This window comes from Marmota marmota, unplaced genomic scaffold (assembly GCF_001458135.2).
Source record: "Marmota marmota marmota unplaced genomic scaffold, marMar, whole genome shotgun sequence".
Taxonomy (NCBI): Eukaryota; Metazoa; Chordata; class Mammalia; order Rodentia; family Sciuridae; genus Marmota; species Marmota marmota.
Genome location: NW_026000222.1, coordinates 15,564,836 through 15,592,470, shown reverse-complemented (window position 1 = coordinate 15,592,470; position 27,635 = coordinate 15,564,836). Strand labels below are relative to the sequence as shown.

At 36.6% G+C, this 27,635-nt stretch overlaps 1 protein-coding gene across 1 annotated transcript in view; it reads left to right on the top strand.

Moving 5' to 3' along the window:
- The window catches only part of Sntb2 (syntrophin beta 2), a 90,158-nt gene extending 63,516 nt beyond the window's left edge, over window positions 1-26,642 (top strand). The window contains exons 5-8 of the mRNA XM_015496311.2: window positions 3,670-3,812; window positions 7,575-7,771; window positions 15,636-15,820; window positions 18,235-26,642. Of these exons, the coding sequence (XP_015351797.1) occupies window positions 3,670-3,812; window positions 7,575-7,771; window positions 15,636-15,820; window positions 18,235-18,327 (618 nt within the window). The 3' untranslated portion in view covers window positions 18,328-26,642. The remainder of the gene's footprint in view (window positions 1-3,669; window positions 3,813-7,574; window positions 7,772-15,635; window positions 15,821-18,234) is intronic.
- The last annotated feature ends 993 nt before the right edge of the window (window positions 26,643-27,635 follow it).

Here is a 27,635-nt window from a genome sequence, read left to right as displayed (position 1 = left end):
CTCTTTAAAAAAAAAAAAAAAGAAAAAAGAAAATCCAAGTCAATCAAAGAAAAGCTTTAACAGTTCCTCCTTTGTTCATGATAAATGGCAAATTGTACAAAGATTCAAATTAGGAACATATACACTAAATCAGGATTAGTGGAATGGTTTATTTTGTTTTTGTTCTGTTTTCTACTGTAATAAAGAACAAAAGTACATTCACCTTTCACAAAGAAATATTTATAGGATTAAGGGATTTAGAGAATGAATAATAGCTATTAGTATTTTTTTATCTTTAGTGCAATCCATCTCTATTTATTAGAAAAATAAAATTTGGAAAAGATAGTTGTTCTGCCAAATGTATGTATGTTTGGGTGTTGAAACACAAACAAATCGAAACCCTAATATTAGTATCCCTTTTTGCTCTAGCCAAAACCTCACAGTAATGGAGGCTGCTTGTGCTGATACCACAACCCAAAAGACATACTATATATAATAGGCAGCATTTTTTACTCCATTGAAAACAAACAGTATCCTTAAAAGTTAAGGCACATAGTCGAACAGAATGATTAAAATTGAGATTTCAGGGCTGGGGTTGTGGTAGAGTGCTTGCCTAGCATGTGTGAGGCACTGGGTTCGATTCTCAGCACCACACATAACTAAATAAAAGAAAGGTCCATCAACAACTAAAAAAATGTTTTTTAAAAAATTGAGATTTCATTTTTCTCCAGTGGTGAATAGAAGAGGGAAAACATATTATCTATAATTTAAGGACTTAAAAGTGCTAAGGAATAAACAGTTTTAAAAAATTATTAGTTAAGCTTGATATTAGCATTTTTCCTTTAGATCTCAAAATACCTTTATTGGGGAAAAATAAATAAATTTGATTTAGGTTTTCCAAATGCAATACTCTGGTTTAGCCTTCAAAATCTCTTGTAACTTGGGGAAAAAGTGAATTCTTTTTTTTCTTTTTTTTTTTTTTTAAGAGAGAGAGAATGTTAATATTTATTTTTTTTTAGTTTTCATCAGACACAACATCTTTGATTGTATGTGGTGCTGAGGATCGAACCCGGGCCACACGCATGCCAGGCGAGCGTGCTACCGCTTGAGCCACATCCCCAGCCCAAAAAAAGTGAATTATTTTAAAATCTTTTTTTTAGTTGTCAATGGACCTTTATTTTTATTTATTTGTATGTGCAGTGCTGAGAATCGAACCCAATACCTCACACATGCTAGGCAAGAACTCTATCACTGAGCTACAACCCCAGCCCAGAAAAGTGCATTTTAAAATCAGAGTGTTTCCAATAAAAAACTGTGGAAAGAGAAAAAAAAGCAGATTGTTAAGACTTTTAGAAGATAAATTTACATTATTTTTCCCTATTAAAATATTGTTCATAGCTGTCTTGGAGACAACATTTAATAGTGAACATAACATAGAAATCCCTTTGAAGTGTTGATATCATGATCCAGTCTAAAAATGTAAGTATCTGCCAGCCATGGTAGCAAATGTCTATAATCCCAGTGGTTTGGGAGGCTGAGGCAAGAGGATCATGAGTTCAAAGCCAACCTCAGCAACTTAGCGAGGCCCTCAGCAACTCAATGAGACCGTTTCTCTATTTAGAGAAATACATACGTATACATATGTATACACATACACACACACACACACACACACACACACACACACATATATAAAGGGCTGGGGATATTGCTCAGTGATTAAGCACCCTTAGGTTCATTCCTAGTAGCAAAAAAACAAATTAAAGGGCATGGGGATGTAGCTCAGTGGTAATGTACTCCTGGGTTCAATACCGAGTACCAAAACCAAAACAAAATCATAGAATCAAACCACTCAGGCCACTTGAGGATTATAAATGTATCCTTAAGATGTTCTGCCAGGGACTGGGGGCTATGGCTCAGTGGTAGCTCACTTGCCTAGCATGTGGGAGGCATTGGGTTTGATTCTCAGCACCACATAAAAATAAATAAAATAAAGGTCTATCAACAACTTAAAAAATTATTTGAAAAAAAAAAAAGATGTCCAGGTTACCTTCAGAAGTCATTTAGAAAAAGAAATTGAAAAGTGGCTCTGAAGACAACTCTTTAAGAGACAAGTGATTCATCAACTTGAAATCTCTTTGAAACAGGCAGTGATGGTGAGCTAAAGAATCCGTGTTAAAATACAGTTTAGTTAAGCAGTTCCTGATCAAAGGTCTCATCTGAGGAGGGCCAAAAGGGTTGATGGTGACAGGGCTTTTCTCTTTTTTGCGGGGCAGGGGTCCGGAGGGTGCACCTGCTAATGAGGATTGAACCCAGGGGTGCTTTACCATTGGGCTGCATCCCCAGCCCTTTTTATTTTTTATTTTGAGACAGAGTGTTGCTGAGTTCCTTTGGGCTTCACTAAATTGCTGAGGCTGACTTGGAACTTAATGCTGCCTACCTCAGCCTCCCAAATTGCTGGGATTACAGGCATATACCACTATGCTCAGCTAACAGGGCTTTTCTTGAACATAATCTTTTGCTTTTTTTTTTTTTCCCCCAGTAGATCCTTGACAATATACATACACAGTTGTTTTCCTATTCCTCCAGCACCCCCCCACCACAGTACTGGGGATTGAACCTAGGGATGCTCTTCACTGAGCTATATTCCCAGCCCTTTTTATTTTTTGTTTTGAGAGTGTCTTCCTGAGGTTGGCCTTGAATTTGTGATCCTCCTACTTCTGTCTCCCAAGTCCCTGGGATTACAAGAATGTGCCACCACACCCATATTTTTCCTACATTTTTAGACCCTTACGTAGATAACAAAGCTTTATACAGGCAAATGAAGTGGTACCACTTTGAAAAATATGCTTCTGAAAATATAATAAAGAACTCTTATATCAGTGTTTTCCAAAATACAACATAGTAGATCATGATCAGTATTTTTCGTATTGATTCCTTTTAGTTATACCTGACAGTAGAATCCATTTTGATATAATTATGTAAGCATGAAACATATCTTATTCTAATTAGGATCCTATTCTTGTGGATATATACAATGGTGGGATTTATTGTGGTGTTTTCATATATGTACATTATCAGTATTTTTTAAAAAATAAAAGAAATTATTAGAGTTCATTGCACAAAATACAGTGTTATTTCAGAATATATTCCAAAATATATTGGAAAATAGAACATTTACTTATATTGTATGTGTGTATTGGATTGCAATGTAAAATTTATTTCTTACTGCATGTCTTAATGAAAAGCATTTCAAAATGTTGCTATTTAGATTATGTATACTTATTTAGAAGGAAGATTTTCTACCCTACTAGTGAAACAGGTAGCAGGAGTTTCTGTCCTGTGCTTAGATGTCATTCAAACATCAGATATACTGAAACTGTTATATTTTGAAAAAATTACTATGTCTTTAATTATAATTAATATCAATTATTATGGAATGGGGAAAACTATATCATATCACTAGATCGTCTGTAACTTGCTGCGGGGAGCTTTTTCAAATATATGTACCACCCACACTTCCCAGTGGAGAATCCTTACCAGTGGGAAGGAACCTGATAGATTGTTTTCTATATCTCAGGTCTGTTAGGAGAGGGAAACAAAATGGAGACCCACTGTGTTAGTACATCACTGAAGAAATTTTTACAAAGACATTATTAGATCTGATTCTAGATTTCACCATTGTAACAGGCAAAGCTAGATGGTGGGAGACAACAATGGAGACCTGTCCTCATGGCTGTGACTGAGAAGGACTTGCTGCTTTATGATTGCATGCCATGGACAAGAGATGCCTGGGCATCTCCATGCCATAGCTACCCTCTTGTTGCTACAAGGTAAGACTAAAGACCAAAAATAAATAAATAAAAGAAATTCTATTCTAAATCGATTAACAAATTTTAATGTGTGTTCTGTTATCTTAGGTGCCTAAAATAGTATTTAAGTATGTGAGATAGTTGATGTAGACAAAAAAATTTATAACCTATTTATCATTTTGCATCTCCTAGCTCTGAATAAATTGTTCCTGTCACTTTTATTTTTCTTTGCATCTTTTAAATTGTTGAAGCAACTTCCTAACCACTCCCTTCAAAATTTGCTTAGTCACAGAGATAATAGGGTTTTTTCTTTATTTTATTGACTGAGTAGAAAACCACTGAAATTGTAGCAGCCTTTTGACTGGGTGATCAAATCATTTAAAACCAAATGTGGTATCATGGATAAACCACAAAATTTAGCCAAAATATTTTCACTTCTCTTTTTAATATAAGAACATATAATTTTGATTCCATCAAATAAACATTGTTTTGACATAAAGCAACAGAATGTTTTCAGCATACCATACATGGGGAGTTGGAAGAGAATAGGAATAAAGAAATTTAGATTTGGAGGGCAGAATGTCTTAAAGTATATAACTGTAAAACAAGAAAACATTCGAATTCAATTTTACTTGGGTTTAAAAAAGAATCAGATGTTAAACTGGGGATGCAACTCAGTAGTAAAGTAAATTGTTTGCTTAGCCTTGTGGTGAGGCCCTGGGTTCAATCCCCAGCACTGCCAAGAAAAGAAGTGGGGGGGGGGGGAAGAATCAGGTGTTGAAATAACTACACAAAGAGCCCCACAGAAAACTAATGTTGAAAGAGCAAAATGACAGAACTATCTGGTATAATATCCATAGGGAACAAAGGATTTCCTGCTTTGAACAGATAAAGATCCATGTAAGAAAGAGTATTCTTTGCATTAAAAGACTTGTACTTTATATAGAATCTCCTTCAACTTGCCAAATTCTTTTACATGTATTGTTCTTTTTATAAAAATATTCTCATGTAGCTTTCTAGGAGTATCCTCTGTAATTTAGAGCTCGAGCTCATAGATTGCAGAATAGATAAAGGATCTTTTGAGCCTCAGAATTAGAGGCATGCTTTTCTTAATTTCTTCAAGAAAGAAGAGACCTGCAGAAGATTGAATTTAACCATCAGTTTCTTTGCAGTTTATTTATGCAAACTAAATTATAATCTCATTGAAGCGAGGAACTATTACTTTGTCATTTTAGGACTTCCTAGGATGCTTTGTATATAAAAAGCTACCAATAAATCTAAGTTCTCCTGCTTAAATTGTAGTTATTGTTTTACAGTTACTTTGGGAACATGACAGGAATCCTATAAAAATATATGGATATATTTCAGTAGTTATAATTAGAGCAATTAAGTTCATATTTTCCAGAGATTTAGAACTTGTGACTATGACTGTGTGGAAGAGTCCTGTATTCTAATTCTGATAAAACAAAGAGGGTAACTTTAGGCTTAACATTTTTTTCCCTTTTTTTGTGGTACCTGCGGCCTTGTACACATGCTAGGAAAGTGCTCTCCACTGAGCTATATCTCCAGCCTGAGTCACCCAGTAATTCCACTCTTACATTATATACCCAAGAGAAATGAAAACTTATGTCCACATAGAAAATTATACCGAATATTCATATCAGTATTATTCACAATAACCCCAAAATGGAAACACCCCAAATGTCTGTCAACTGATGATAAATGGTAGTTTATCCAAAAACTTTGTTGGATAAACAACATGTGAAAAAAAGTGATATATATGTAACAGAATATTGTTTTGTAGTTTAAAAAGTTCTGATATATGCTAAAACATGGATGAACTTTGAAATATGAAGTACCACATATTATACCATTACATTTATATGAAATATTCAGAATATGCAAATCTATGAAGACAGCATATTAGTGGTTACAAGGGTTAAGGTGGCAATATGCATAAGATTTCTTTTGGGGATGATAAAAATTTGCTAAATTAGAATGTGGTGCTGCCATGGCCTCCTGAGTCACTGGGATTATAAGTGTGCACCACCATACCAGGGAAAACTTTTTTTTTTTTGATTTTTTTAAATTAAATTGAAGAAGTTTGGGCTGGGGTTGTGGCTCAGTGGTAGAGCACTCGCCTAGCATGTGCAAGGCCCTGGGTTTGATCCTCAGCACCAAATAAATAAATAAAATAAAGGTATTGTGTCCAACTACAACTAGAAAATAAATATTTTTTTAAAAAAGTGAAAGCATGTTGGGAAGTCAGAATAGTGGGCCCATTTTAAAAAGTATCAAAGAGGTTAAAGACAGGTATATGATGCAGGTGGAAAACTATATTGGTTTCATAAGTGCTGTGGATTTTGTAGTATTTTCCTATAAGCTTTCTTTGACTGGAACAGAAAAAGTGCTCAAAGAAAGTGAATATTTTACAGTGTAGGGGCTGGGGTTCTGGCTCATCGGTAGAGTGCTTGCCTAGCATGTGCGAGGAGGCACTGGGTTCGATCCTCAGCACCACATAAAAATAAATAAATAAAATAAAGGTATTGTGTCCAACTACAACTAAAAAAAATATTTTAAAAAATATTTTACAGTGTAGAAAATTGAGTTAGTGTGTGCACATGCTAGTATGGAGCAAAGACTGCTAAAATGCCTTTGCATGAGCTCATCTGGCCTCCCCCAAAGAGGGGCCTTTTGGCAATGTATCCTAACCAACTCTGCTCAGTGAGAGTTCAGCAGCTGGTTTGAATTAGATTTCCTGCCCAAAATATTTCATAATCAAATCTGTGGGAAAAAAAATTCTCCTAAACTATTTTATAATTCTGACTTGGGATATCCAATCAAACTAAATATGTAGGATACCCTTGTCACCCACACCTGGCCCCAGAGAACACTTCTGACTCATACTGAAGTATGATCTGCTATTGTCTCAAGGAAAAGCACATGTATGATTGAGTAGTGAGCTGAACTTGATGTTTTCCTCATGGATCACCATTTTTTAATCGGGAAGACCTACTAACTGCCATACTATGGTTAGTCAGGCTTGGGTATTTGTCATACACTTATTCTAAAATGACCAAAATGAGACTGTCATGAAAAATAGTGATAATATTTGTTGCCAATGATAACATTCTAGCTTTCAAAAAAAATTAGAATTCTGGAATTACTTTGTATGCTTCATATAAATAAAATGGTGTAGTATTTGTCTTTGTGACTCACTCATTTCATTTAACATAATGTCTTGAAGTTCATCCAGGTGACAGATTTCACTGAATAATATTTAAGCTGAATAATATTCCACTGTTTAGAATAGAGCATAGAATTTTTCTTTATTCATTCTTCTGTTTATACATAGTTCCTTTTGCAGGCACTAGGGATTGAACCCAGGGGTGCTTTACCACTGAGCCACATCCCCAGAACTTTTTATTTTTTATTTTAAAACTGGGTCTCACTAGGTTGCTTAGGGCCTTGCCTTGCTAAATTGCTGAGGCTGGCCTTGAACATATAATCCTCCTGCTTTAGCCTCCCACTTCACTAGGATTATAGGCGTGTGCCACTGTGGTGTTTTCTTTATGAAAGACGGTATCTTGTCTTCAGATGTCAATCATTAGGGGTCATTTTAGGAGAAAATGGAAATAGTATCTACTATCTTGCTTTGAAATATACTTATTAGAAAACTGTTGCTGGCTTTTATAAATTTCTGTTTATCAATGAGCATAAATCCCTGACATTCTTTCTATAATGCACTAATTAGTTTTGATCTCTGCTCCATTTTGGTCCTAGGTTGGTTCATTCTGGCTCTGGATGTCGATCACCTTCCCTTGGATCTGACCTTACATTTGCCACCAGGACAGGCTCTCGGCAGGGCATTGAGATGCATCTCTTCAAGGTGGAGACACATCGGGATCTTTCCACTTGGACCAGGATACTGGTACAGGGTTGCCATGCTGCTGCTGAACTGATCAAGGAAATCTCTTTAGGTAGAGATGCTGACTTTTTTGTTTTTTGTCTTTTTAAATTTTTTTTTTTTTACCAGTATTGAACCAAGAGTTGCTCTACCACTGAACTACATCCCCAGTATTTTTTATTTTGAGACAGAGACTCACTAAATTGCAGAGACTGGCCTGGAATTTTCAATTCTCCTGCCTCAGCCTCCAAGTCAGTGGGATTACTTACATATGCCACTATACCCAGTATGATACTGACACTTAACCACTGAGCCACATCCCCAGCCCTTTTTGTATTTTTATTTAGAGACAGGGTCTCACTGAGTTGCTTAGGTCCTCACTAAATTGCGGAGGCTGGCTTTGAACTCATGATCCTCCTGCCTCAGCCTCCTGGGCCTCTGGGATTTCAGAGGTACACCACTTCGCCCAGCAGGATACTGACATTTTGTTTCTAATAGTAACTAAATGGAACTGTTAGGCTTCATTTTAAAGTACAACTATTGTTATATGTGCCAAACTATATGATGTACTAAAATGTGGCAGTTAAAAATGGAGATGATTAGAAAGAAACCTGGTGTCTGTGTATCACAAGCAGTTTTTCGAGACCTGGCATATGGCTTTAAGCACATTCGTTACACCCTGTGTTCAAATGGCATTTTTATTGCCAATCATTTTAATCCACATTTGGTAGTTTAAGGACTCACTAAGTACTAGATGCATTGACTTTCTAGTTAAGAAGTTTGGAATCTAAGTTATCAATAAACACTCTTACTATGAGCATCTGGCAAACTCATGACTATAGAAAAAAAATAAAAGATTTGTCCAGGAATAGTGGCACATACCTATAATCCCAGTTACTCAGTAGGCTAAAACAGGAGGATTGCAAGTCTGAGGCCAAACTCAGCCATTCAGCAAGGCCCTAATCAACTTAGCAAGACCTTGTTTCAAAATTAAAAAATAAAAGCCAGACACAGTGATGCGTGATAAGTCAGGAAGATCACAAGTTAAAAGACAGCCTCAGCAATTTAGCAAGGCTCTAAGCAACTTACTGAGACCACATCTCAACATTTAAAATAAAAAATAAATAAAGGGCTGAGGATGTGGCTCAGAGGTTCAGTGCCCTGAGTTTAATACTCAGTGCAAAAATAAAATTAAATAAAAAGAAATAGGGCTAGGGATTTCACTCATTGATAAAGCACCTCTGGGTTCAATCACCAATACCAAAATAATTAAACAAAAAAGACTCCATGGTAGAGTTCCCCTGTGTTCAATCTCTAGTACTGGCAATAATAATAATAAAGAACTTGGAATAGAAATTTCTCTTCAAAAGGTTGAAAGTATGTGCTCAACACTTACTCAAATTAAGCATTTAAAGAAAATAAAATTGTTGTCCCTTTCCATTGTAAAAGTGCCCTCTTGTGGCCATTCATTATCAGTCTCTATGAATTTGGGGTACTGTTTCATATATACTACTGTAACTGTATGCATACATATAAATGTCCCAGATTGCTTTTCATTTAACAAGAACTAGAGTCAATATGACTGGGGCTTGAACAGGTCTTTTCTGACTCTAAGACCAGTACTTTAAGCCCATGCATTTCCCTCTCATGATGATGTGTTCTTATGACCATATTAGATACCTAATGGACATACAGGGTCAGTCTTTCTCACTTCTTTAGATCAGCAAATATTTACTGAGTATAGAAGTAAAAATAAATAAGAACTGGGCACAGAGGCACACACCTATAATCCCAGCAACTGGGAAGCCTGAGTCAGGAGGATCCCAAGTTCAAGGCTAACTTTGGCAACTTAGAAAGACGCTTAAAAAAATAAAAAGGGCTATAGATGTAATCCAGTGGTAGAAGCCTCTGGATTTAGTCCATAATACCAGGAAGAAGAAAAAGGATTAGCATATTACTAACACCAAGTATTCGTGCTATGTATCAACATTCACCGTCCTTGATTGTACCATAGAAATACCTAGAGAGCTTTTTAATAATATCAGTGACTAAGTTCTGCCTCCATATATTCTTATTTATTTCGCTAGGGCATTAAAAGTCTCTAGGACTAGGACTGGGAACCACAGCTCTAGATTTTAAATGAAAACCAATATGGCCAGACACAGTGGCACACAGGCCTGTAATATCAGCAACTCAGGGTCACGACTTGCTCAGGATCAAAGTTTGAGGCCAGGCTCAGCAACTTAACAAGACTGTATCTCAAAATTTAATAAATAAAAAGGGCTGGGGATGTAGATCAGTGGTAAAGTGCTCCTGGGTTCAATTCCCAGTACCAAAAGGAAAACCAATACATTTTCTTTGTTAATTAAAAATAAATGAAGGGTTGGGGTTGTGGCTCAGTAGTAGAGTGCCTGCCTGGCATGTGTCAGACACTGGATTCAGTCCTCAGCACCACATAAAAATAAATAAAATAAAGGTATTGTGTCCATCTACAACTAAAAAAATTTTTTAATTAAAAATAAATGAATATTTACAACTCTGAATATACAAAAAATTCCTGAGTTGTACACTTCAAAGGGTGAATTGGTTGTATGATATGTGAATTGTAGCTCAATAAAACCATTATTTGGGAAATTAGTTTAATAACTTAAGTTTTCAATGTGAAGTCAGATTTTTGAAGTACAGATAGATTATATGTGCTTCAGGGAAATTCTCATTGAAGAGCTTTGTTTAAAATGATCTGTCTTGATTGCTCGTTTCACAATCTATTGAAGTTCGAGATTTTAGCCTCTTTCAGGGCTACGGTTTTTTTTCCTCTCAGGCAACTGTGGAGCAAATTTTTGAGAGTTCCACGCACCTCCCAATGGACCCATTGCAAAAATTTAACCCAACCTTGACACAGGAGTCTTTCTGATATAAAAATTTTTAAAAAAATGTCTCAAAGATTCAGTGGACTCTCATACAGTCAGTTCAGAAATACTAATAAAGCAACTTCATAACTTGACTGAATCCTCATGACAAATGCCCTTCCCTTCTGCCAGAAGATCCACCCCAATCACAGGACAGAAGTGAGAGGATCTTGTAGGAGGTCAGAAGTAGCTTTCCCTTTAGGCGTAAGGAGTCCGACATTGTTATCTGCAGAAAAAACAAAAAGTGTGGCAAAATGGAGATATCTCCTAGGTGTAAGATTTTCCCAGCTTGAAAGAGAGCAACAAGGAGATAACAATCTCAGAGGAATTCAGAGTGAATTACAAAGCATACCTGCATTCAAATGTACCTGCAGTTATTATGTATATCATGGATGGGATCCTTCTGAGAATGCTACAATAGGGACTGATTATGACACAGAGTCAGTATAGGCATAAATTTTATCTTATTCTTCATGATGGTAATTTTAGGCATGCTTTTCTACGCTTGGACTGCATACCAGTGATTTTGAATAGCTTATGTATGAATTCTCTGATGTCTTTATTCTCTTTTTTTAAATATTTGTTTTTTAGTTGTAGTTGGACACAATACCTTTATTTTATTTATTTGTATATGGTGTTGAGGATCAAACCCAGGACCTTGCATGTGCTAGGCAAGCACTCTACCGCTGAGCCACAACCCAAGCCAATGTCCTTATTCTTTTGCATCCCTTTCTACGTGTGTGTGTGTGTGTGTGTGTGTGTGTGTGTGTGTGTGTTGGGGATCTCTTCAATGCCTTAATGCCAATAACTTATAAGGAATCTATGCCATTAAGATGTACATAAATGATTTCAGTATACTTTAGTTTTACTTTTCTGTTTGACCCAAAGAAATATCAATAGATCTCAGGTTTTCCTGTGAATTTTAGAACTCTGAAATCCATGAAATAAAACTCAGGAACTGGAAGAGGTGTGAAGAGAATAATGGGTAGTTTGATTAGAGTGTAATAATTAGAGTAAATAAATTAGATTTTCTGGTTTTCAAAAATTTGAGTTGTTCTCTTACTCTCTTACTCTCCCTCTCTCTTACTTTATTTCTCTTACTCTCCCCCTCTTTTTCCCTCTCTTCCTCTCTCTCTCCCTCCCTTCCCTTCCCTTCCCTTCCCTTCCCTTCCCTTCCCCTCCCCTCCTCCTCCTCCTCCTCTTCCTCTCCCTCCCTCCCTCCCTCNTCTCTTTCTCTCCCTGTCCCTCTCTTCCTCTCTCTCTCCCTCCCTTCCCTTCCCTTCCCTTCCCTTCCCTTCCCTTCCCCTCCCCTCCTCCTCCTCCTCCTCTTCCTCCCCTCTCCCTCCCTCTCCCCTCCCCCCCCTTCTCTTCAGTGACTGGCTGCTACACTCCTGCTAATAAAATCTCAGACAGGTAAAAAAAAAAAAAAAATTTGAGTTGCAAAAAAGGAAATTCTGATATGCTATTTTAATTTTCAGTAGCGCATAAATGGGGGGAAATGATTGGTCTTGGATGAATGATTCCTGGTTCTCTGTGGTTCATCATTATTTTTTAAGATCTAGTTGAATTACACCTCTCTTTAAGCCTTTTCTAATTCCCCAGGTACTCTCTTCCCCTCTCTGTCCTTCCATAGCATTTTGTGCATCTCTCTTGTAGCACTTACATCATTGTACAATGCCCATGTTAACTTTCCTTTCTTGCTTGTCTGAACAGGAGCCACCTTTTACTTTTTGTCTCCTAGCACCTAACAAACACAGTGCTACCTAATACAGAACACAAAAAAAATTTTTTTTCACTATTGTATGTTGGTTTTCATTACCAGTCTGTCTTCCCTTCTGCCCTGTGAGAGCAAGGAGTTGAAATATTAATTAATTAATGGCTGTGCAAATTAGTAAAGATATAATTCACAATTCCATTGGACTGTTAGTCTATACGTGTATTTTCTAATTATTTTGAATCCAGGCTAATGAAGTTGCTTTCCTTATCTTCAATTCTGTTTACCAACATCATCCCAAATTGTACTCAACAAAAGGAACACAGAACTTACTGCTGAGTACTGTTTTGCTTACCTCCTTCCTTTGGTTATCTCAAAAGTAGTTTTTTACGTCCTTTAAACTTTAATATCTGATGTCCAGCAATTGTCCTCAACTGCTGCTATTGTTTGTCTTTTTATATTTTTGGTACTCTATTAAGAAAAATCAGTATTTTGAGTTTTTTACTGAGTTACCTATAAATAGGAATGGATGGTAAATTGAATTAAGACATCAGTATGATTATTCTTTTTTTTTTTTTTTTTAAGAAAGAGAGAGACAGAGAGAGAGATAGAGAATTTTAATATTTATTTTTCAGTTCTCAGCGGACACAACATCTTTTGTTTGTATGTGGTGCTGAGGATCGAACCCGGGCCACACGCATGCCAGGCGAGCGCGCTACCACTTGAGCTACATCCCCAGCCCCATGACATCAGTATGATTATAATAAGCCAGTTGCAACAGCACAGTCCTTGGTTAATCAGCCTCAAATCATGACCCCCTACTTTAGCATGCAGATAGGTATTGAAGGTATTGTCTCATCATAGTGGGTGAAGGTGGGGAGTGTCAGGCACTAAATCACCATTGCCTCAACTGTTTGATCTACAATTTAGGAATAAATGGTTTAATTTTATGAGGCACAACATTTTTATGATCAGTCCATACTCTTCCTTCAAAAGTATCTGGTATCCACAATGAAACCCACTATTCTAGATCATTAGTATGCACCAATGAAAAAAGGTATCTGGTATCAATTATAAGGTTTTTTGGTTTTGGTACTGCGATTGAACTTAGGAGCACTCCACCACTGAGCCACATCCCCAGCCCTATTTTTGTATTTTATTTAAAGACAGGGTCTCACTGAGTTGCTTAGGGCCTCACTTTTTGCTGAGGCTGGCTTTGAACTCAGGATCCTCCTGTCTCAGCCTCTCCAGCCACCGGGATTACAGGCGTGTGCCACCACACCAGGCTGAATTATAAGTTTTAAAACTAAAACCCAATATCTAGTCCTACACATATTCAATATAATATTTACTTCTCCTTTTCAAGGTTGGGATAATCATAATCAATATTTTAAAGTAACACACACATGCACACTCACGTTTTCTTTCCTTCCTTCCTGATAAGAAACAATTCAAAATAGAACATGTAAGAAATCTCTTGTACAACAACTTTGTTGTGGAGTTAACAGATTGCCTTCCCTAACTGTAATCATCTGATCTGATTCCATGCCTACACTGAACTTTCTCCAGCCAGAAAGGCAAGGACTTGGGTGATCCTTTTTTCTTTGAGCTTTTTTTTTTTTTTTTTTTTCCTAAGCTAAGACTGTTTCTCTGTTTTCTTTAGTCCTCCATACTCTAGAGTATCCTGTAGCTTTTGGGATGGTAATAGGACTATATCCTGATTGCCTTGAGTGATGTCTATCTCTTCCTCTAAACCCCTCATCCATTTATTTAGAGATTAATGCATTGGATTATTTCTCCAAGTGGTTAATTTTAAAGTCTATTGTCTAAACCTTTTGAGTTATTTGGAGTGGAACACCTTTAATATTTATCTTTTCTCCTTTCTCTCTTGAACACACCAGCTGCCTTCACTCACTGAATGTTTTTGCATATCCAGTGAAAGAATATATTGGACTTGTATGATGACTTGCTTGTTAAAGAGCCATTCTTTCTAGTTAAAGTGATCAAACAAAGATCAATTCTGATCCTTAAATTTTTTTTTTGTTTATTTATTTATTTAGGTATAGGTGGACACAATACCTTTATTTTATTTTTATGTGGTGCTAAGGATCAAACCTAGTGCCCCACACATGCCAGGGGAGTGTTCTACCTCTGAGCCACAAACTCAGCCCCCCTTAAATGTTTTTAAGTTCAGTTTAAGCTGTGCTAATTCCCAAGTCTCAGAGAGTCTCTCATTTGTAGCCCCCACACACTAGTAATCTTTTCTCAGTCTTTGACTAAATAGACTTAGGAGTCTTGATATAAGGTGTTTGCTAGTTTTGATGATCAAAGTTTTTTGTGTCCTGTCAATTTAGATGTAATCTTTGATTTTTATCTTTGAGAGGACAGCATGACTTTCACTGAGCATAGTCTTTCCTTTTGATAAACATTATCTCCTTCCCAAATACCTACTGAATCATGTTACTGCCCCTAAAAGGCATCTCTGCCTTTGCTCTTTTCTCTTTCTCACTTAGTTGAATCCTTCTTAATTCTCTCTGCCCATCCAGTTTTATCTATTCTATGGAGCCCATCTCTTTCAGGAAACCTTTCCTTGACTTTGGCCTTATTCAGTTTGGTGTTTACTCACATTCTCTATAGTCTGCCTTCCACATTAGGGATTTCAAGTCCATGTCTTTGTGTTTATGAAGTGTCTGAGAGTATGGATAGTGTATCTTTTGTTGTTGTTGTTTGTCCAAGGATTGAACCCAGGGGTTCTTTACCACTGAGTTGAATTTGTGGCTCTTTTTACTTTTTATTTTGATACAGAGTCTTGCTAAGTTTCTGAGACTGGCCTTGAATTTGTGATTCTCCTGCCTCAGACCCCCAAGTCACTGGGATTACAGACATGCACCATAACGTCCACCTCTTACTTCCTCAGGACCACACATACCTACATAGTTTGCAAAAGCTTGCCATCTTTCATGAAAAGATTCTTAACCAGGTGCAGTGCTGTAATCTCAGAGACTCTAGAGACTGAGGCAGTGGGATCACAAGTTTACAAGTTTGAAGTCAGCATGGGCAACTTAGTAAGACCCTGTCTGAAAATTTTAAAAATGTCTAGGGATATATAGCCCAGTGGTAAAGCACCTCTGAGTTTAATCCTTAGTACCAAGAAGGGAAGGGAGGAGGAAGGAAGGAAAGAAAAGATTCTTTCTCCCTTTTGAAAATCCTTTTCCACTTGACAACTAAAGAAGAGACTGTGTATACACACACACACACACACACACACACATATATATATATATATTTTTTTTCCTTTTTCTGGTCTTTGACAGGCTGCACATTAAATGGCCAAGAGGTAAGATTCACTGTCCACTATGAAAATGGGTTCACTATATCAAGGGAAAATGGAGGCTCCAGCACCATATTATACCGCTACCCATTTGAACGTCTGAAAATGTCTGCTGATGATGGCATCAGAAATCTCTATTTGGATTTTGGTGGTCCTGAGGGAGAACTGGTAAGAGTGTTGATGAAAAATATGTATATACTAATAGGTCTTCTCCTTCTTTCTCAATGCTTCTTGTATATAAAATTATGGCCTGACATTCCATTTGGAGCAGGAAATTATTCTTCAGTTTTCAAGATAGCATTGGGTTTGGGTTTTTTGTTTGTTTGTTTTTGGTACTAGAGATTTAACCCAGAGTGCTTTACCCCCAGCTCTTTTATTTTTTTATTTTATTGTATTTTTTTATTTTTTATTTTTTTGGTACCAGGGTTTGAACCCAGGGGCACTTAACCACTAAACCACATCCCCAGCCCTTTTTTTTATTTTTTATTTTGAGACAGGATCTTGCTAAGTTGCTGAGGCTGGTCTTAACTTGAGATCTTCCTGACTCAGACTCCTAAATTGCTGGGATTACAAAGCTGGGTTTGGCTCTTTGTAGTTTTCTTTTCCCGTTAGAAAATCATTCTCTTTTTAAAAAGTTTTGTTTAAATGTGAAAAAGAAAAGAAACATCCGTTTTAAGAAAGAGGTCTTTGTCATGATACGTAATTCTATCCATTACTGTAATTGTCAGTTTGTTGGTATAAAAGCTAAGTAATACCTTTATTATTTGTGTGTGTGTGGTGCTGGGTCAAACCCAGAACTTCATGCATGCTAGGTAAACATGAAGGTAAGTGCTCTACCACTGAGCTACATTCCTAGCCTAAGAATTGAGTAATAAAGTGGCTCAGTTGCTACAGAAGCCTGCTAATCAGGAAAAAAAGAAACTTCTCAGCCAGATGTGGTAGCGTGGTGCACACCTGTAATATCAGCCAGTCGCTAGGGAGGCTGAGGCAGGAGGATCGCGAGTTCAAAGCCAGCCTCAGCAAAAGCAAGGTGCCAAACAACTCAGCGAGACCCTCTCTCTAAATAGAATACAAAATAGGGTTGGGGATGTGGCTCTGTGGCCAAGTGCCCCTGAGTTCAATCCCTTGTACCCTGTCCCCCCCTCCCCTTAAAAAAAGAAGAAAGAAACTTCTTCACACAACTATCATCTTTCTGGATCTCTCTGTGCTTTAAAGGACAGGAAATCATGATTTCTCTTAAAGGGACTACTAGAAAGATATGTCAGGTATACTTCAGAAATCATAAATTTTGATAAAGTAGTAAAGTAATGCCTTTTTTGTCAATATTGAGCTAGTAGTGTAAGTCTTCTTATACACGAAATTTTATGTCCCCTGACACAGTCACGGTAGGTGGTGAGTTTGGAAACATTGAATCTGGAAATTTTAGAACTAAAAGAGATCTTAAAGATAATGTGCTTCTACTTCCAAATGAAAAACCATGGCTGGAAATCTTAAATGATGAACCCAAGACTATAACTCAGTGGAAGAGCATATGCTTACCACACACATGGCTATGGGTTTAATTCCCAGCATTTTTTTAGGTGGGGGGGGTTATTGGGGATTGAACCCAGAGGCGCTTTACTATTGAGCCATATCCCCAGCCCTTTTTTTTTTTGAGAGAGAGAGAATTTTTTAATATTTATTTTTTAGTTATTGGAGGACACAACATCTTTGGTTTTTTTGGTATGTGGTGCTGAGGATCGAACCTGGGCCGCATGCATGCCAGGCGAGCGCGCTACTGCTTGAGCCACATCCCCAGCCCTCCCGAGCCCTTTTTATTTTTTATTTTGAGACAAGGTCTCACTAAGTTGCTAAGACTAGTCTTCAACCTGTGATCCTCCTATCCCAGCCTCCAGAGTCACTGGGATTATAGCCATGCTCCACTGTGCCCAGTCCCATTACTTAAAAAAAAAAAAAGTGGACATGTGGTTCAGGCCTATAATCCTAGCTACTCAATAAGCTGAAGAAGAAGAATTGCAAATTCAAGGCCAGCCTGGGAAATTTTAGCAATATCCTGCCTCAAAATAAAAAAGTTCCCAAGAGTTTCCATTAAAGTGGCACATTCTTTAAGTTTCTTTTAATTTGTGTGTGTGTGTGTGTGTGTTGTGTGTGCACACATACTTGAACGTGCCAGATATCACTGAGCAATATCCTAGACCTTTTAAGTTCTTTTTAAAAACTAGAACATGACACGGAGGTTGTGCACACCTGTAATCCTAGCAACTCAGGAGGCTGAGGCAGAGGAGGATCACAAGTTTAAGGCTAGCCTTGACAATTTAGCAAGAACCTATTCTCAAAAATATTTTAAAAGGTCTAGGGATATAACTGGGTGGCAAAGCATCCCTGGGTTAATCTCCAGTGCCAGGGTCAGTGAATGGGTGGGGAGTAGAATGACAAGAATATCACATCTAAATTTGTTTATTCTTTTTCTATGAAAAAAGAATATATATATATATTCTTTTTTAATAGAAATAATGATATATATGATATATGATAATTAATGTCCTTTATGATATATGGTAATTAATGTCCTTTCTCCATAGACGGTGGACCTGCACTCTTGTCCAAAGCCGATTGTTTTTGTGTTGCACACTTTCTTGTCGGCCAAAGTCACTCGCATGGGACTGCTTGTATGAGCAGCCAAAAGTCAGAAAAGAACCCTGACTGTCACAAGAAATATTTCCACCTAAAAAAAAAAAAAAAAGAAGAAGAAGAAAAAAAGCACAAAAAGAAAGCTCTTTGCTCTCTCCTCCAGCACAGTGCCTTCCCAAGGACCTGCAAATCACTGCGGAACCATAACTGGGTTTAAAGAAGAGCCTACTTTGGTCAGAAATTCAAGGACTCTAATAAGCTCCAAAATGAAGCTATTGACATCTCATTTTATAATTTGGTTTATAAGTAATCAGGTTTATTTTTCCTGTTAAAAATGGGTGGCTCTTTTCTTTTTTGGACATAATCAAACAACCAAGAGCTGCAGGGTGTGTGTGTGTGTGTGTGTGTGTGTTGTGTGTGCGTGTGTTTTTTCTTCCTGTAAAATTTGTTTTAGGCTTAACCTTGGTGTCTCACTTAGGATGGTTATCCCTTCCCAGGTGCTAGTGTACAGTTATTGCTTCCTAGTCATTCCAGATGGTGGATGCTTTATTGTAGTGTATTATCAAAGCCTACTCTTTCAACCTTAAGAAGTCTCTGAGTTGTATCACCAAAGGGTTCTTTCATCTGTGCTGGCTCTTGCTACATCCCATCTGCCCATCACTACTCACCTTATCACCAGCTTTGCCACTCATAAGTGCTACCTTTAGGACTCAGAACTTGCAAATTTGACTAGCCTTGCCTTGTACTCCTTTTCTGGTGGTGACCAAATTGAAAAGCAAGTTGGGATACCACTTATTTGGAAGAAAAGTTTTTGCTTGTTTTATTTTTTTCTGATTTTATATTTGGTAGGAGCCAGGGGATGTTATAAGATTTATTTTAAAAGAAAAATCCTCATTTTAAGCTAAGCCATCTTTTATCACTTACCACATGTGCCTTTGGTTAGGGTTAGTGGAACTTTATGAGTCACTATTTAAATAATTGGATATCACTGCCACTCTGGATGTATTATTTTTCCTAGTTTAATGACGTAGTCTTTGAGGTGGACTTTCTTAATGGCATCTTTTCTGGTGAAAGATTTGTTTGAGGAAAATAAATCCAGAAGAACTAGCTTGTTTAAAGAGTAAGCTTTGTTGGTGAAGCCAGTTCTTTAGCACAGCATCATGTCAAGTTGCTTTGGATTGTGTGAGACCATACAGGATTCTGGCCCTCTTTTGTGGCAGCAGAGTGCTATAACACATCCTGTGTAGAGGGCAGGGTGATGAGACAATGGCACAGTTACTTTCATTTTATTGAGTGTTGTCAGGTGTCATCATTAGGACAGAGTAGCTGTAGGACCACTGATTTTTATGGGTCTGAGGAATCATATTCAGCTTACTTTCCCTAATTTTGAAGGGAGTATATATCTCTGAAAACATTTTTAAGTAGTATAATATCTATATAAAATGTCAAGATTAGAACAGTCCCTGAATCTGGAAGAAGAGGAAACTTTGACTTAGATATGCTCTGTGGTCTCTGAACAATGGTCCAGGAATAGTTCTCATTTTCTAGATTTATCCAGAGTGCCACATAGGAATGTGAGCACTATAGAGGGTGAAGGAGGGTGGTACTCCAAATGGGTGGGAAGAAAAAGGAAAGAAAACACAACTTTTCATGCAAAACTTGAGCTGTTTTGTTTGAATGCATACTGACCAATAAGTGGGCCACATGAGAGCAGACATTCTAGCAGATGCTGTAACCCCACTGTCCTCCCTCTGCCCATATAAATAGTTCCTTCTTACCCTATGCTGTGAGATTAACAGTATTTAGAGCTTATGGAGAGATACTTATCCTACCCCCAGCTTCAAGTAGGTGTTGAAGCTCCAAAAATGATTGATCTGATCCACTTAAAACTGGAAATGAAAATTTTGACAAGAATATCTTTCAGGAGTGCCCCCCAACACATACCCTGGTACCAGGGATTGCATCTAGGAACATTCTACCACTGAGCTACATCCCCAGCCCTTTTTATTTTGATTTAGGATCTTGCTAAGTTGCTCAGGCTGGACTCGAATTTGTGATCCTCTTGCCTCAGCCTCTGGAATAACAGGGGTTATAGGCATGTGCCACTGTAGTCAGCCCAAAAGCTTTTTGTTTTGAAAATTCAGAAACCTGTGATGGTTCCATCTGAGATATATATGTAATTGACAGGGGGAAAATGTTTTGAAGGTCCATCTCTGATTTCTGGAAGCAAAAGTTCAACAAATAATAAGCTCAGGTAAGAGCTTGGATATTCATGTTATGGTGAGAAGTTGAATGACACATTCACAGATGTCAATAGCAAAACCATCTGGTTGAAGTTTTTGTGTTGATGTGAAAGTCTAAGCCACAGAGATCCGCAGGAAATTTTTGAGCCACCCTGCTCATTACTAATATCAACAAGATCTGTAAAATAGGTGTGGTTAAACATTATAACAAAGCTTTTGGGCAGGAGAGAAAGAGAGGGCATTGTGCATTTCAGCTCGTTTTGCTCAAGTTTAAACTGCCACACAGGACCAGGCGCAGTAGCACACATCTGTAATCCCAGTGACTTGGGAGGCTAAGGCAAGAGGATCTTGAGTTGAAGTCCAGCCTCAGCAACTTGATGAGATCCTTCTCAAAATAAAAATAATAATAATAATAATAATAATAATAATAATAATAATATCAATGACTGGGGATGTAGCTCGGTGATAAAACACCGCTGGGTTCAATCTCTAGTAATGGAAGGGGGGGAAATTTTATATATATATAAATATATATATAGACACACACAAAAACCTGTCATAGCATTGAGGCTCACAGAGTTTTTAATAATCATTTCAGTTTTATATAAAATGAAAATATATTTTGTCCACTAACAAGCCCCAAGAGCAAGAGCCCTTAGCTGCTTGTTTTACATTTTGACAGCTTTCTTGTCATAGTCAATAGAGGTTGTTTCCATTAAGTGTGTTGTGGGAATTTCAAATCATAAATGAAGTGCTTTTTATGATGAAACACCTTGATATATATGAATTTTGTATTTAGATGCCAAAATATGGCAAGTTATTTTCAAATATCTAAAAATGGGCATTTTTATATTCCACCTCTTTATAGAACCATTAAAAATTTCATCTTTTTCATTGTGAATTCAGAAAATTATTGAGGATGTTGAGGGCTCTCGTGTAGAATAGAAAGGAAACTGCAGAGTGATGTGGCCCCCAAGACTTGGGACTTAGACATCTTCTCCACATTCCACACAGATGACTATACACAGCCAGTTTGTGTATAAAAAGTCTTCCTCCTCTTTCCCTGAAACTTCTTTCTTTCCATAAAAAGAAAGGGAACAAAATCAATAAAATAAAGTCTCCATTTTTCTCTTTAAAAACATTAAGTCCTTTCCTGAAGTGATTAAACAGACCTTACCTGGAAATTAGTATCTAATATTTTATATGAAGTGATGCAAAATGTGAATTTATAAAGTATTTTTTAGATAGTTGTGACTGTAAACTCACCTACCTAGTAGAGTTTCAAATTAAATATTGGGACATGGGTAGGCAATCAAAAATATTATTTAAATTTCATTCACCTGTATGTTTAGTAATTTTTAGACTGGGAAAAGTCTGATAGTGTGTGTGTTTATCACCTGCAATTCTCATAAACTGTGTTACTGAAAATTATTTATGGCAAGAGAGACTGAATTATTTCTTACTTTTTTGTAAGTTAAAAAAAAAAAACTATTCAACAGATGGCTAACATTGTTACTGATTGCTTTCCTAACTTATCCTCCTAAGAGGAATGGTAACAAAGCTTTTCTTCATCTGATCAAATGTATTTAGCTGATAAACCAAAATTTATTCTTTAAATGAAAAATTTAGGCTGTGTGGAATCTGGACAAGATTATGTTTCTACCAGAAACAAGTTTCACTGTAAATGATTTTTGATGGACAAATGTGTGAGAAAAGTTTTTGATGGATTTTTTTTTTAATTTTGTGAGAAACTGAAGGTCTTCTTGTTTAATTTATATGCATATGGATATATTTTCAAAACCATGGAAGAATCTGTCCATGTTTTTTAATGCAAATTACCCACAAAGCTGCTATGCAAATTATACTAAAAGCCCTACCTACTTAAATAGTTAAACCTTTTTGAAACTTTCAGGGAAGACCTTAGACTCAAGCACTTTTTTGTATCTTATCTTGGACACATACTTTAAACTATGTTCTTTTTTTCACTGGTTGTAAGCTATTGATTGTACATAATATTTAAACTATCCAAATATCCAGCATACATTTCCATGTGGCTGCCATCTGCTATAGATGCCATGGATGAAATGGCTGGTTAGATAACCAAAGTTATTTTTTTTTTCCATACCTAATGAAGAAGTAAAATGCCAGATCTCTCTGTTCTCAAAGCAAATTGCTTGGCTCAGATCTTAATATCTGTGTAATAAAAAGAGACATTTAAATTTGGGATTCTGCATAAAAGTCAAGTTCAGTTTGACCAAAGTCACATTCATTATTTTTATGTATCTCTATCAGGTATAATATTACTAGTGTCAGGTGGTATTATATTGTATATTGAAATCCCAGTTAAATTTTGGTTGTTATTGTGTCTTTTCTCCCTGCCTCTGCTGCACTAAAAAGGAGAGAAATCTGTCATCTACCACCATTCTCTTTGTGCCCTTTATTTTAATTGTTTCAATCTAGAATAATTTTGTCTTTTCACATATTGTCTTTAAAAGCTGATAGCAATAGTGTGCCCTCCCTCCTGTTCCTTTATCATTTCTTGTGTTGGGTACATACACATTTATAAATTAGTGGTGACAGTTCTAAAGTCATTATGCTTTATATCAGGATTCTGTGTTTTAGGTTAGTATAGTTATTCCTATGTGTTTTTTTTTTTTTTTTTTTAATTTTTTAGTTTTCGGCGGACACAACATCTTTATTTGTATGTGGTGCTGAGGATCGAACCTGGGCTGCACACATGCCAGGCGAGCGTGCTACCGCTTGAGCCACATCCCCAGCCCTATTCCTATGTTTTAATTATGTTGAGTGGAATTTATTTTACTGCTTTAGGTGACTAACCCTTTTTTAAAAAAAAAAGAACAGAAACATCTGGTAGATCAGTGATATAAATTTGTTCTATTAAAGGATAGAATTTCAAGTTAAGAATAAGGTACAATAAATAGACAGAGCACATCTGTTTTCTTGTCTCTTTGACACTGGCTAAATTGCCAATTAGAAAAATGTTTGTTAGGTATTATCTTGCAAGATTTTTTTGTGTGTGTGGGGATTGGACTCAAGGGCACTATGAACACTGTACTACATCCCAGTCCCTTTTTTTGTTTGTTGGCTTTGAAACAGGGTCTTGCTAAGTTGCTGAGGCTGCCCTTGTACTTGTGATCCTTTTGCCTCAGCCTTCTTAGTTGCTGGGATTACAGGCATGCACAACCATGCCCAGCTAGATATTAACTGACAAGAATTTTTCAATAAGGTTGTTGTTGTTGTTTTGGTGCTGGGGGTTGAACTCAGTGACTTGAGCATGTTAAGCATAAGCTCTGCCACTGAACTTTACCTTTAGCCCTTCTTTTACTTCAATATATAAACTTGAGCATATCTCTTGCCACCTATATTCTTCTTTCCCACTTCAGGTGACTAAACCAGAGCATATTCTAGTTTTAGATGTGAATTCATATCCAAATATAATGCATAAGTATACCTTTTGCAAATTATCGCATGCTATCCAATGACCATTTGACTATATTCAACAGAAGTCTACCATATGAACTTTAATCCTTGAATTGCAATCTAATTGAATTGAAATTGAATAGATTGGTTATTGAGACCCTGTCTCAAAATAAAATTTTAAAAAGGGCTGGAGATGTAGCTCAGTAGTAAAGCACCCATAAGTTCCATGTCCAGTACCAAAAAAATAAATAAAATAGATTGGTTGAAACTAAAAAATGTAACATAGAAATGATACTTACATATTTTAAGACTAGGAATTTTAAGACTAGGTTAGAATTCCAAATTCTGAGTCCTCCAAGTTCCTTTCTCAGTTTTGCAGTAGTCTCGTCTCCATAGCCATTGATACAACACTGTTTTTGAGGCTCTTTTTATTTTTTAAGTTTGAGACAGGGTTTCAAAGAGTTGTTTAGGGCCTCGATAATTTTTTGAAGCTGGCCTCAAACTTGTGATCCTCCTGCTTCAGTTTCCCAAGTTGCTGGGATTATAGGCATGCACTTTCACACCCAGCTTGAGTCCCTCTTTATCCCAGTCATTCTATACACACACACACACACACACACACACATACACACACACACACACACCCTTGGAATGATTATTCTGTCACTTCTTTCAGAGTGATAGAAGACTCTTACATATACACAAAAGGTTCTTTGGGAACTTGGAGAGTTTGAAACTGTGAATAATAATGACATATTCATATATTCTTTCACCTGACAAGTATTTATTAATGTACAGTTCTGTACCAACCATTTTGAAGAGTCCAAAAGAAACTTCCTCCCTTCAAATAGTATATAATCCATTATTTCTCAGTCACCTCATTACCATCGCTTTATCAATCAGTGGCTAAGTGATTAACCACTTCATATTTTTACCACAATAGATCCACTGCTCTGCTTATCTGGAAGACATTTGAAGGGATGTTCTGGCTTTGACCCATACCAACACAAAAGGATCCTAGCATATTAAAGTAGATTGGTCTTCATGCTTAATTTTATAAAATTAGACTTTAGTTTGGGAGAGAGAATAGTGTACAGTATCCCTAATAAAAATAAGCCCTATTGCTGAAAGCGGATCAATGGGAAAGGTTTAACTGTAAACTGCACAACTAATTGTGTATTTCTTCAACTTTTATTTTTAAATTTTGCTGACCCATTTATTTCCACATTTAAATCATTTCAGCATCTCATTTGCTAAAAAGTTCCACACATATGATATATGGAGTGTTTCTCCATTATTAATCCATTGAATTAAAGAAATTTAAAGCTTAACAGAAGGAAATAAAAGAAGTTGATTGATTTTCCATAATTTTCATAGAGTAACAGTACCTTTCTATCCATAAGCTCAGCTTTTAAGGCAATATATCCTTACTTGTGCCCAGAAAGTACCTGAGCTATCTGTGAGAGAATGTCATAGGGACTCTTTCCCTTTGGTTCTGAAGTGTCCTGGAGTTGTACACAAAAATTAGGTCATGCCTTCTGAGTCTCAGTCTTGTCTTTAAACCTGCGCTTTGAAAATCAGGTGCTTATGACTGTTTTATTGAAACTAGCCCATAAGTATTGTGTAAATGTCTGTTCCTCTTAGGTTGGAAGAACTTCTGTCTCAGTCCTGTTAGAGTGGGTGTCAGTTATCTTTTCACCTTTGTGAATTCATAGAATTTGAAGAAGAGGAAATTAAATTTAAACTAAGTTTCAATTTTGCATAATCACCAGGCTCCATGATCTCACCTGTAGCAATCTGTCCTGATCATAAGAACTAGTTTCAGAATTTTTTTCAATACAGGATGTCAGTGTTACGTTTACAGTTTGTTGGATGAGTTCATCATTAGAAGACCTTTATGCCCAAAGAATGTTTCCTTTTTGGTACCAGATCTGAGGTCTTTTAGAAGATAATGTGGGAGCCATGTGTGGTGATGCATGCCTGTAATCCCAGAAACTCTGGAGGCTGAGCTAGGAGGACTTCAAGTTCAAGGCCAGCCTCAGCAACTTAGCAAGTCCCTGAGTAAATTAGTGGCACCCTTTCTCAAAATAAAAAATAAAAAAAGACTGGGGATGTAGCTCAGTAGTGCCCTGGGTTCAATCCCCAGTTAAAAAAATAATAATAATAATAATGTGGGAAAGCACTACCTATTAAGGCTTATTTTGGTTAATCTCTGCAAATTCTGATAATATCCACTTGTATGTATTCTTTCCCACACTACTTTCATTTTTGATAAACGCAAAGACTTAGAAAGCTAGAATAATACTTAAACAGATAATTAGAAGTATGTGATTCTGTTTTTTTCTTCTTTTTAGAATACCATACTTAAGACTTCTACTTTATAAGTCTTGTTTAAAATCTAACTCTTGAATCTTCTGTCTACCAAATTAAAAAAAAAAATGGCATAAAACAGGGCAGTATTTGTGTTCTTAATTAAAAAAAAAAGAGCTTTATGTATACTCTATATAGATGCATAGACAACACTTGCCCTTGAGTTGCACATCAACATATAGCATTGTATATTACAATGAAAATTTGTAACTTAAGGGTATTATATATATATATATATATATATAAATACATATATACCTTTATAATCTTTATACTGTAAATAAAAAATTACTTTTAGACTTGTATTTTACTTGTATTTTTTTTTTTCATTTTTAAAAATCAGTTTAAAACTCACAGGAAAATTTCAAAACCAGTACAACTTTTCAATCCCCTTCACCCAAATTTCCCAGTTAACATTTTTCATACTTGTTCCATTCCTATCTTATCTTTTCCTTACATGATACTTTCTTTTTTCTACATTTTATTTTTATGCAGTGCTGAGGGTCAAACCCAGGTCCTCACTTGTGCAAAGCAAATGCTTTCCCACTGAACTACAAGCCCAGCCCATATGACACTCTTACCATTCTTAAATTGTGTAGTGTGTATTTCCAAAATTCAAGGAGCCCTCCCTGCTACTATCCAGCCCTCCTAATCAAGAAATCAACATTGATACTACACTACCACCAACTCCATAGACCCCGTTCAGATAATGCCAATCACAGGAACAATTCCTCTCCCTTTGCTTTCAGTCCAGGATTCTATCCAGTACCACATGCTGCTTTTTGGTTGTCATGTCTCATCAGTATCTTCAGTCTGGAACGGTTCCTCAGTTTTTTTTCTGAATTCTCAAGTGCCTGAGCATCTGAAAGAACATAGATCTTTTATTCTGCAGACTGACCCTCCACCTGGCTCATCTAATATTACCTATCAGATCAGGTCCTGCGTATTTGGAGGAACCATGAAAGTGAGACCATGTTCTCCCCAGAGTCTCATCTACTGCTCATTTTGATGTGCACATTGTCCTAGGTTTGACCAGTGGGGAGCCCCGTGAAACCTTTTGTCCTTTTGATATGTCCCTGTTATTTTTTTTTAACTTTTGGCACAACAAAGATTCGTTTTGTATTTTCCACTTGGCCATTCTTCAGTGGGGCCCTGAGGCTTTCCTAATGTATGGTGATAAAAAGAAACCAAGATCTGGGTGCTTGGTATGCTTGTTACTACAGAGTAAGGAAAATGTGCAAGGTTGTGTATACAAATATACCTATATCATCTATTTCTAGATCATATTTAGAACCCAT